This window comes from Vipera ursinii, assembly GCF_947247035.1.
Source record: "Vipera ursinii genome assembly, chromosome: 1".
Classification (NCBI taxonomy): domain Eukaryota; kingdom Metazoa; phylum Chordata; class Lepidosauria; order Squamata; family Viperidae; genus Vipera; species Vipera ursinii.
The window spans coordinates 216,534,210-216,546,720 of record NC_139512.1 but is presented as its reverse complement, the minus strand read 5'-3'; the positions used below and the strand labels follow the sequence as shown (position 1 = coordinate 216,546,720).

Genomic DNA, 12,511 nt, shown 5'->3' with positions numbered 1-12,511 from the left:
CGATGTCCCCCGTAGTCATGTGATCATGATCTGGGCACTTGACAACCAGCAGTCACATGATCGCCAATTGCAGCCTTTCCAGCCAGCTTCCAACAGGCAGTGCCAATAGGAAAGGCAGCAGAAAAAGTTGCAAGCCACGGCCACACGACCAGATCACTTAACAATAAATTTTCTTATCCCAGTGGTGGCTACAAGTCGAGGACCACCTGTAAATGATACCTCAGGTAATTATCAGGCTATCCATGGCATTATATGTGATTTTTTTTTTTAAAAAAACAAGTTATTAAGAAATTCTTATTAATTAATGAAATAATATAATCATAATTAAAATGCATCAACTTTGCCTGCTCCTTGTGGTCGTTTCTAATCTTCTGTTGGGATAGAGACTGACGATGAATTAATGCTTGTTAGGAGATCACAGAGTTGGGACTGAACGTTGCATAGAAGCCACGTGGAATTAGTTGACTGAGATTTAAGAACAGGAAGAATGTAGTGGAGACAGGAGAGAAGGAGGAAGAAGGTAGATTGCTAGCATCAAAGATGGTGACAAAAGCCTTAATTCTGTATCCTCAATATGTGTGGGAAGTGCATATTCCCAAACGATTCTAGTGCATGAATTCTGGAAAGATTAAAATACTTTATCTTTCCTCTTCTTGCTGGTTTGCTTTGGGTTTTTTTTTGCCTATTCTTTTAAATCAAAGTTTAAACTGATTTTCAGATGGAGGAGGAGGGCTCTCCTGTTTACCTCATGCTACTTTGGTAGGACCAGCATCTTCTCCAATAGTGGCTTCTGGGGAGCCAGTTTCAGTTCCTGAAAATTTGCTCAAAATATATAAAGCAAAACCCGTCATATTAAAAGGTAAAACAATTATATGAAAAGACCAATGCAATATCTGTTGTTGTTGTTGTTTTTTAAAAAAACAACTTGTAACACATTCATGCCTCTTTATATCGCACACTTGGGATCCACTATGTTATGTTTTGCTTCAACAGGGCATGGGAACTTCCCTTACCTTTGTGGGAACCTTAATGATGTCATAGTGAGCCCTCTTTTGTGTACATGTTATAAGAATGCACAGTCTCTGTCTAGGTCTTATGAACAATATGGAGCCTCCACTGTACAGCCAATTTCAGAGGAAATGCAGCTCTTGTTAACAGTGTACTACCTTGTTCAGCTTGGTGAGTTTATTCAATCAACATATTTCAGACATTCTTAGAATTGTCAGTTCAAATTGTTAATGAAAAAGTGATTGGCATAGAAACCTTTTTTTTATTATTTGAATGGGGTGCACATGTAATGAGTAGCCCCAATAAATGTGACAGCTACCTTGTGCATGTACAATGATTGAATCCTTATCATTTCCTTTGATTTCCTGTCTACTGCATATCTAATATTTTGGTTTAAAGTGTTGTGAAAAAGTAATTTATGGACTCTAATCTCACATTGCAAAAAATTAGTAGGATTTCCTTACTTAAGAGAAGAAAATTCTGGGAAAATATGACAATGGAGATAATCATCCAGATTATGGTTGTCCCCAGTGGTGGGATTCAGCTGGTTCGCGCCACTTCGGCAGAACCGGTAGCTAATTTTTTGTTGCCCAAGCCCAGAATGGACTTCTGGAAGTGGCATCCACAGAGAGAACTGGTTGTTCACCGATTTGAATCTCACCACTAGTTGTCCCATAGGTGCTTTTTCCAAAAGGCAACTGGACTTTCTTGGTTTTTTACTTTGAAAACATTTAGCTTCTCACTCAAGAAGCTTCTTCAATCTGGGAGAATGTGAGAAAAACTAACTCAAATTATTTCATCAGCTTGAAGGACCATTTACATAGTTCACGTGTTAATAGTGAACTAATTTGTACACAAATAAGTGTGCTTCATTTATTGTGCATTATGTAATAAATATCATTTCATGGTAAGGGTAAAATAATCTTTTTATGCCAATACAGGGAGTGCAGAATTATTAGGCAAATGAGTATTTTGACCACATCATCCTCTTTATGCATGTTGTCTTACTCCAAGCTGTATAGGCTCGAAAGCCTACTACCAATTAAGCATATTAGGTGATGTGCATCTCTGTAATGAGAAGGGGTGTGGTCTAATGACATCAACACCCTGTATCAGGTGTGCATAATTATTAGGCAACTTCCTTTCCTTTGGCAAAATGGGTCAAAAGAAGGACTTGACAGGCTCAGAAAAGTCAAAAATAGTGAGATATCTTGCAGAGGGATGCAGCACTCTTAAAATTGCAAAGCTTCTGAAGCGTGATCATTGAACAATCAAGCGTTTCATTCAAAATAGTCAACAGGGTCGCAAGAAGCGTGTGGAGAAACCAAGGCGCAAAATAACTGCCCATGAACTGAGAAAAGTCAAGCGTGAAGCTGCCAAGATGCCACTTGCCACCAGTTTGGCCATATTTCAGAGCTGCAACATCACTGGAGTGCCCAAAAGCACAAGGTGTGCAATACTCAGAGACATGGCCAAGGTAAGAAAGGCTGAAAGACGACCACCACTGAACAAGACACACAAGCTGAAACGTCAAGACTGGGCCAAGAAATATCTCAAGACTGATTTTTCTAAGGTTTTATGGACTGATGAAATGAGAGTGAGTCTTGATGGGCCAGATGGATGGGCCCGTGGCTGGATTGGTAAAGGGCAGAGAGCTCCAGTCCGACTCAGACGCCAGCAAGGTGGAGGTGGAGTACTGGTTTGGGCTGGTATCATCAAAGATGAGCTTGTGGGGCCTTTTCGGGTTGAGGATGGAGTCAAGCTCAACTCCCAGTCCTACTGCCAGTTTCTGGAAGACACCTTCTTCAAGCAGTGGTACAGGAAGAAGTCTGCATCCTTCAAGAAAAACATGATTTTCATGCAGGACAATGCTCCATCACACGCGTCCAAGTACTCCACAGCGTGGCTGGCAAGAAAGGGTATAAAAGAAGGAAATCTAATGACATGGCCTCCTTGTTCACCTGATCTGAACCCCATTGAGAACCTGTGGTCCATCATCAAATGTGAGATTTACAAGGAGGGAAAACAGTACACCTCTCTGAACAGTGTCTGGGAGGCTGTGGTTGCTGCTGCACGCAATGTTGATGGTGAACAGATCAAAACACTGACAGAATCCATGGATGGCAGGCTTTTGAGTGTCCTTGCAAAGAAAGGTGGCTATATTGGTCACTGATTTGTTTTTGTTATGTTTTTGAATGTCAGAAATGTATATTTGTGAATGTTGAGATGTTATATTGGTTTCACTGGTAAAAATAAATAATTGAAATGGGTATATATTTGTTTTTTGTTAAGTTGCCTAATAATTATGCACAGTAATAGTCACCTGCACACACAGATATCCCCCTAAAATAGCTATAACTAAAAACAAACTAAAAACTACTTCCAAAAATATTCAGCTTTGATATTAATGAGTTTTTTGGGTTCATTGAGAACATGGTTGTTGTTCAATAATAAAAATTAATCCTCAAAAATACAACTTGCCTAATAATTCTGCACTCCCTGTAGTGCCTAATGTGAGTCTTGAAATAACTGCTCCCATAACTTCTGGAGATAAACAAGAAGTGTTCTCTCTAATGGTAAATGTTCAAATTAAAAATGCAGTGATGCATTTATACTGCACATAAATTTATTTTTTTATGACATTAGCCTTTTGCATGAGCATTTTTTTCTTTTACAATATTTGTGTGTCTCATTAATTCATCTATGTTGGATGTAATTATAAGACTGTCGGTATTTTGATCATATGTAAAAACTGTAGCAATCTGCTGTTTGGAATGAGTTTAGTGTAACCATGATACCAGAAGAGAAGTGAGTAGCTTGGAATAGCAGATCAATCACTCCTGTTCATCATCATCTTTTTTTGTTTTGTTTTGTTGCTTTTCTGATGTTTCCCTAGCTTCAGACCAGGTTCCTTTGATTGAGGATTTGGAACAGATCTTCATGCGTTCATGGCGGGAGATGTACCTCTCTGAAATCCGCCAGTATCAGCAGGCCATTCCCCAAGTTTTTCCTCACATTCCTAGCCCCATTGCCCCAGTCACCTCAGCTCAGCTCCCATGGCTAGCAGGCCTGGCAGCCAGCTCCTGCAATGACAGCGTCCACATCATTGAGTGCAGCTATTCGTTAGCTGAAGGGCTTTCAGAAATGTTCAAGATGCTCCTCGAAGGAAAGCTGGCAAAGACTAACTATGTGGTGATCATCTGTGCTTGTAGAAACAGAGCCCTAGACTCTTGCATTGTGGTCACAGGTGAGCAAGTATGAAACATGCTGGCGTTTTGTCTGTGTTTGTTTGTTTTCTCCCTTCTGAGACCAGTGAAATGTTTACTTCTGTCCTACAGTATTTCCTATTTGGCAATGAATAAGGTAGAAATTGCTCCTTTTATCATCCCTTCTTCTTCTTCTTTTTTAACTTTACATGCAACCTCTCCAATCAGAGGCCTTCATCTACATTCTCATCCAGCTAGCAGCCAGCTCAACTGCATTCTGTCTTCTTGCCTTGAATTTCCGTGTTTGTCCTTTATCTAGATAAAAATAGGTATGACCTTTGAACAGTAGCCGTGGAGGGATTTCATCCCTATTACCTTGGTTATGGATACACAGGCAGATCTACACACAATATCAATTTTTTTCTATTTTAGATAAGTGTAACCCTACAAGAATATTCTGTTTATCTCTTAGGTTCTCCTATAGCTGCATCTGCAGGCTCTTACTACTTTCCACAAATGATGTGGGGCATGCATTGTGGTTGAAGCTCTGTCTCTTATCGTTAGGTGCATGTGCAGTGTCACAATATACAGAGAAAATGGACATGGCTTGTATTATCACGTGCTTGCATCAAGATTTCTCCCTTGCTTATCTCTCCCCCACCCCCAAAAGCATTGGTGCTCTCCCATAAAAAGGTCTTGGAAGCATTTCATCTTAGCAGACAATCGGTTGTTCTAAGACAGGGGTCTTCAAACTTGGCCCTTTTATGTCTTGTGGACTTCAACTCCCAGAATTCCTCAGCCAGCGTGCCTGGCTGAGGAATTCTGGGAGTTGAAGTCGACAAGACATAAAAGTGCCAAGTCGAAAGACCTCTGTCCTAAGATTTGTATCAGAAGAGCTAAAGAATGTAGATTTTCAGCATATGCATGATGCAAAATACATCAACTACTGGCTTTTTATTGTAAGAACCATATTAACGTCTTTGGTGGTATTTCTTTTTTGGATAATTTGTCATGTTGTGAAATCTCAAAATGTGACATATTATTTGATGGCTTTGTCATAAAATGAATTATTGACCACATATTCACTTTGTAAGATTAGCATGGCCAGAAGGTCATGCTACACACATACCTGAACATCGGCGTTCTTTCAAGGTAGAAATTTATCATGTCACCTTCTTGATGCATTCATAGTATTTTATGAATAAATGACCCTTTACAACACAGGACTAAATAAGTGGTATTTCTTTAGATTCACTAAAGAAGACAGTCTTTTCTGCAGAAATTAGATCCTAGGTTTATTTTTAGATGCATTAAAATTGGTTCAGGAACTGAGCAACACTATGAAGTAAAATAGTTTTGTAAATGCACTGTTCCAAAATTAAACTGCAGATCTAAAGGGTTTGGTGGTTGTTTTTTTTTTTTTTTGCTTTGAATACTCTTGGGCCTTGACCAACATAGACACTGCTGACCCAAATGTTAGTGAGAAAAAGAGCTAGAGATTTATTTACAATATATTCTCCCTTTCCTCCTTGGATGTTTCTGGTTTCTAGGTAATCGCTATCCTGTGTTATCAACCATATCCAGATCTACCTATCACCTGCATTTTTTTCACATTTTATTAGTTTTTTTTATTCCCCAAACTAGTATCCCTCCATTGCTTTGGACTACAATTTTGATTCTTACACATGAGAATATGGAAGTTATTCTTAGATCTGGGGGGTTTCCGGCTATAGAAGGATATTTCATGCTCTTGGATCTGGGAAAAATAATCCCGACTTTGATTTAGTGGAATGGTGATTCGGAGATTCGTCTTCCTTTTTCTATCTTTTAGGGAAATATCAAGCAAGAATACTCTCTGAGAGCATGCTCACTCCAGCAGAATATCAGAAAGAAGTCAGTTACGAGCTAGTTACTGGGAAAGGAGAAGTTCTTGGAGCATTTTTCAATTCTCTCTGCCCAGGTATGCCATGGGACCTTTGCACTGTGTTTGCAGGTGGATTTTTTTTTTCATGGTAAAAAAGCAAATACACTAAGAACAAAAGTAGACTGGAGCACTAATAAGCTGGCATTTTTTCACACTTCCCATTAGCTGGCTGCAAGGGACACTGGCCAAGACAAAATATAGCAATGGATTGTGGCACATACAAGTTGCCAAGAATTGCAAATTTAAGGCCAGTGGTGGGAAGTGTTCCTTAGGATTGTTTTTTCCAGTTCACATTAATCTTCTACTTACTATGAGATAGCATTATTTATTTGCCAGCTGATAGACAGGTGATAGTAAAGCCTGAAAGCCCTTTATATTTAGTTGCCATTTACAAGGTGTTAGATTAAATGCCAAGTAGCCTGTTATATTAAATGCCAAGTTGTCTGTCAGATTAAATGTCTGTCTTAAATGGGTATGTTTTCTTTTAAAATTCCTTCCTTCCTTCCTTCCTTCCTTCCTTCCTTCCTTCCTTCCTTCCTTCCTTCCTTCCTTCCTTCCTTCCTTCCTTCCTATTGTTGGAACCAATTTGAAAGCCTAAAATTAAAAATTAAAATTAAATGATTTTCTTCATGCAACATCCTAAAATAAATATCTGAATTTCAAATATTATACCCAGAAGCACCATTCTATAATTGTAATCTATAGTGCCTTTCTTCCTCAAGAGTTGGAATATTCATGAATATCCCACAGCTTTAATGCAACTTTGCTATTCCTGAAGCTCTATTACAGATCCATAAAGCTTTAACACAAAATATTAAGATAATTTTTATTTCATTAGATGGTGACCTTGATGTTTTGTTGGATAAATATTATCAAGAAAATAGAGCCCACATATCATCATCTCTCTCTGCTTCTGCAAATAAACCAGCAAACCTCGAAGTAACTGGAGCAGCTGTGTGTACAAGTATGTGTGGTGTATATGTAACCAATAAAGATATCTTTTTTATATACTGTATTTGTACCCCTTCCTACCCTTTTTTCCAAGAGTCTTGACACTGAATGTTCACCTCACAATTTAAGAATCTAAGTAAATAAAGAATTACATTTTTTTCCTCACCATCTTTTTGCTTTCCCCCCACTAGGTTATAACCTTGAGCGACACCAGATTCATCCTTTCCAGCTCACTGTGGCCCAGAAATTGCTCTCTCATGTTTGCTCCATTGCAGATTCCAGCACCCAAAACCTTGACTTGGGCTCTTTTGAGAAAGTAGATTTCCTAATTTGTGTGCCTCCTTCAGAAGTGACATATCAGCAAACCCTCTCCCACCTCTGGCATTCAGGTGCTGATTTGTGTCAATAGGTTGAAAAGAACCGTAACACAAATTTATTTCAGTTAGCTAACACACAATGTCTTTCTTTAGGTGTTTTATTAGAGCTTGGCTTGGAGAAGGAACATCTTACAAAAGAGAGGATGGAACAATATGTTGTCAAGCTTGACACCGATGCCCAGTTAAAGTTTAAAGCTTTTTTGCAAAACTCTTTGCAGAATCCACACACCCTGTTTGTACTCATCCATGACCATGCTCACCGGGACCTTGTAAGGTAAGAAAAGTTGCACTTTTTAGTGAATGACAGTGCTGTTGTTGAGCAGTAGAGAACTATTATGCTATGCAAGCTCCTTAAGTATATCAATAAATATTCCTTCTGCACTGTTATTTGTATTATCTCACCTAGAAGCAGCTGGATGCAGTTGATAATCTACTACAAGTATCCCTCAACTTATATTCATTTGGCAATCATTTAAAATTACAAAGGCATGGAAAACAGTGATTTACAATCAGTCCCCACCCTTACATCTGTCACAGCATTGCCTGATCACATGATCAGAATTTGAGCACTTGGCAACCTGCATGTAATTTTGACAGTTGGAGCATCCTCAGATCATGTGATCGCTATCTGCAATCTTCTCAGCCATCTTCTAGCAACCAAAGTCAGTGGAGAAGCTGAATTTGTTTAACTACCACCTGATTCATTTAACGACTGCAGTGATTTGCTTAATAACTGTGGCAAAAATATTGTAAAATTTAACTGCCTTTTCAGAATTTCTAGTTCCAGTTATGGTCGTAAATCAAGGACTACCTGTATAGGGTACAGAATATTGAATTGGACTTATCCAGCATTGCCTGCCTGTGTGTGTGTGTGTGTGTGTGTTTAAGTATATGTGTATGTGTGAATAGATAGAGATACCTATATATATAAGGTAAAGGTAAAGGTTCCCCCGCACATGCGTGCTAGTCGTTTCCGACTCTAGGGGCCGGTGCTCATCTCTGTTTCAAAGCTGAAGAGCCAGCGCTTGTCCGAGGACGTCTCCGTGGTCATGTGGCCGGCATGACTAGACGCCAAAGGCGCATGGAACGCTGTTACCTTCCCACTGTAGTGGTCCCTATTTTTCTACTTGCATTTTTACGTGCTTTCGAACTGCTAGGTTGGCAGAAGCTGGGATGAGTAACAGGCGCTCACTCTGTTACGCGGTGCTCGGGATTCAACCCGCCAAACTGCCAACCTTCCGATCGACAAGCTCAGCGTCCTAACCCACTGAGCCACCGCGTCCCTATCCTATATATAGATAGATAGATAGATAGATAGATAGATAGATAGATAGATAGATAGATATAGATATAGATATAGATATAGATTTATCACATATATAGATATATTATATTTTAAATGCTTAAATAACAGATGGACATGCATCTATTTTACTCTGTGTTCATAGATCATTTATATTTGCTCTGTGTTGCATAATATAGTGTCAACTCTTGACTGCACATTCTCTTTTTTACAGCGCAGTTCATAGCCTGTATCCTCAGTCAGATCCAGCTGTGGGACTCGTGGATAGACTGCTGAATTGTAGAGAGGTGAAGGAAGCTCCCAATATTGTCACTCTTCACGTGACTTCCTTTCCTTATGCATTGCAGACCCAATACACCCGCGTTAGCCCTTACAATGAAATTCACTGGCCTTCGTTGTACAACAATGTAAGAAGATACTTTTAGGATCAACATGAGCTTTTTGTTTTGTTTTGTTTTTTTACATTTAGTATGTCTGTAGTGATCGCATGACAGTTTAAAAAAATAGATTTTCTTCTTGGTCCATCCATTCTTAGATTCTTCTGTCATATTTTCCTTACTTTTTTGCATCAAAGGTGTGCAACAGGGCTGTGCAAAGCATTAAGAATAAAGCTGTTCAAAGTGAGTTCTTGTGAGCAAACCACAACTGTTGAGGCTTCAAAACTTTTTCCAAAGTGTCATTGCACATGATGCAGGCACATTGCACATATGTGCAAGCTTCAGTTTGCCAGTAGTCACAATGACAGTGTTGTCTATGCGTGCATATCCATGTACGAACAATTTGGGAAAACTCTTGAAGTGACTACACTGAGCCTTCCAGAGGCCATGGCTGCTTCAAGACCTTGAGGAGGGATGCTTTACTTGTAACAGGATGATTTGCCCTCGGAACCGGGTCGTGGAAGTGGTGTGCAAGTGTGCACACATCCCCACTTGCATGAACAGTGGGTGAGCGTGGGCGTGCATGCTCCATTTGTGTGAGCAGTGGATGTGCTCACCCATCACTCATGCAATTGGAGCTGCACGCACATGCGTGCTCGCCTGCTGCTCCTATCCCCTCCCCATGCCCGTCGGTCCTCAAAGCCAGAAAGGTTGGGGAACTTTGCATTTTTACTCCATTATTTATTGGCACCTTTATTTCAGGAGAAGTGAAATGGATGAGGTAAAGACATATTCTATGCTTGATTTGAAATAAATTCAATTCAATTAGTTTATTTCATTGAATACCAATAATATGGTCACTGCTAATACATATTAATACACTTTTCCATTTATTATATTAACATTTACAATTCAGCTGCACCTTTGGAAAAACTTCTGGAAGATGATCCCCAAATGTTTTCAGGTACATGGAGCTGTACACATTTACTTGAGAGATCCTTTTATGCCTTGTTTCTTTTTGTCTTGACTTTTCATCTTACCAAAGAAGTACATAGTGAAAGTCAAACTTAAAAAGTTTATATGTGTGTGTATGTATGATATATATATATATATATATATATATATATATATATATATATATATATATATATATATATATATATATATATATATATATATATATATATATATATATATATATATATATATATATATGTTTTCTGAGGTTTTCGCTGGTGCCTGTATGTGGATCCTTGGTTTTTCGGGTTTTTCCCCGCGTAGAATTAAAGGTGTAGGCGCAACGTTCTGGGAGAAGGAAGCAGAAGCCTGATGATGACGGATGGGATTCCGTCGAAACGTTGCGCCTACACCTTTAATTCTACGCGGGGAAAAACCCGAAAAACCAAGGATCCACATACAGGCACCCGCGAAAACCTCAGAAAACATATATATATATATATATATATATATATATATATATATATATATATATATATAATATATATATATATATATATATATATATATATATATATATATATATATATAGTATATACAGTATATACAGTATATACAGTATATACAGTATATACAGTATATACAGTATATATATATGTTCATGTGGTCATTTGTTTCTAAAGCTATTGAACAATTAACTAATTGCTTGAATAGTTATGGTAGTAAGGATCACAGATGACTCAATACTGTAATCCATCTCATTTATTATAGGTTATGGACTTATATCATGAAAACAAGAAGTACTATGGATTGCATGAATTCATTGAATCCACACTTTCCGGACACAGTCTTCCATTGCTTCGTTATGACAGCTCTTTTGAAGCAATGGTCATGGCTTTGGGGAAAAGGTAGAGTGAATGCATTAAGCAGAGTTTGGAACTGCAGTGTTCCTTTTGTTTTTGTTATTGGCTTTTTTAAAAAAAAGAATAATATTCTTTTAGATTTACATATTTCCATATACCTGAAGCTTCCCTCAAATATACAAAAACCATTATTTTCTCTCTGGATCGTGATGATAACTGCAGAAAAATTCCATCCTCCATTGTTGTCAGATCTTTGTTTCCCATGGGAATTGACAGAATTCAGCAACATCCATAGATTGTGGGAAAAATAATTTTACTTTTGAGAAAGAGATTAAACCTAAGGATTTTGTGTGGTTTTTTAAAAAAAAAACTATGTAAAGAAAGAGTTCCAAAGTGTGGCTAAAAACATAGGTGTGTGTGTGGGGGTGTGTGGCGGTGTTGATACAATATAATGTAAACACAGAATGCCATTTCCAACTCCCATTATTCCTGGCCATTCTGAGCAACTTTGAATATCTATATGTGTTCATAATTCACTCCCTCTCCCTCCCTCCCTCTCTCTCTCTCACACACAAAAAATATATGTTAATCAGTGGTAGGATTCAGCCAGTTCGCATCGTAGCTAATTTTTTTCTTGCCCAGGCCCAGAATAGACTTCTGGAAGCGGCACCCCCACAGAGAACCGGTTGTTCACGTATTTGAATCCCACCACTGATGTTAATCAGTCATGTTTTTTTGTTGGACTGTATTTTTGGTTGGACTTAAAAAGCAGGGCTTTTTTTCTCATAGAAAGCTCAGAATGGAGTTCCGGCACGTTTTTTGGATGGAACCTTGTAGGGTAGCCAAGGCGGGTTGTATGACATGTGTGAGTTCCGGCACCTTTTTCTTTTACAAAAAAAGCACTGGACTTAAGAGAGCCAATTTGCTGTAGTATTAAAGGCCTAAGGAGACCTAGTAGCCAGCTGGGTGACTGGTTTAGTCACTCTTTTCCCTAGACTGGGAACTGAAAAATATTTTGGAAGAAGGCATTGGCAAACCTAGGGTTTAGGTATCTAAAGTATCCTCATAAGATCATCTTGCTTTTTGTTTCCTTTCAGATTTCCTCGGCTGCATAGTGCAGTGATAAGGACATTTGTTCTTGTCCAGCACTACTCTGCAGCCATGATGGCAGTATGCGGCTTATCTCAGATGAAAAATTACACTACGGTTGAAACTTTAGAGATCATGCAGAACCTCATCAATTCTTCCCAGCAGTGTCCCAGTGGACATGGGCTGATGGTGGTCTTAAGGATACCTTGCATGCCATTGGCCGCGGTGGCTTACGAACGCCTCAGCCATGTGAGGGAAAAGCTTGCTTTGGAAGGCCGCTTTGAAATCATCTTGGGGAATCCCAATTCTGGAATGAACGTAGGGAAGCACTTTGTGGAACAACTCAAGGTACCTTGTGATGAAATTTCAGCTGCCATAGCCTGGGCAGCTAACATCTGGTTAAAATAGTCTGTAGGAACAAAAAATATTTAGGATTAAATTTGGCTAAGACATCGC

The 12,511-nt window shown here is 38.8% G+C and overlaps 1 protein-coding gene across 1 annotated transcript in view; it reads left to right on the top strand.

Moving 5' to 3' along the window:
* The window catches only part of GREB1 (growth regulating estrogen receptor binding 1), a gene marked incomplete at both ends in the record, with an annotated part of 73,453 nt that overhangs the window by 33,292 nt on the left and 27,650 nt on the right, over positions 1-12,511 (top strand). Inside the window, 10 exons of the mRNA XM_083363128.1 lie at positions 719-859; positions 994-1,179; positions 3,905-4,255; positions 6,046-6,174; positions 6,977-7,102; positions 7,281-7,478; positions 7,560-7,740; positions 8,984-9,176; positions 10,875-11,011; positions 12,064-12,403. Coding sequence (XP_083219254.1) covers positions 719-859; positions 994-1,179; positions 3,905-4,255; positions 6,046-6,174; positions 6,977-7,102; positions 7,281-7,478; positions 7,560-7,740; positions 8,984-9,176; positions 10,875-11,011; positions 12,064-12,403 — 1,982 coding nt within the window. The remainder of the gene's footprint in view (positions 1-718; positions 860-993; positions 1,180-3,904; positions 4,256-6,045; positions 6,175-6,976; positions 7,103-7,280; positions 7,479-7,559; positions 7,741-8,983; positions 9,177-10,874; positions 11,012-12,063; positions 12,404-12,511) is intronic.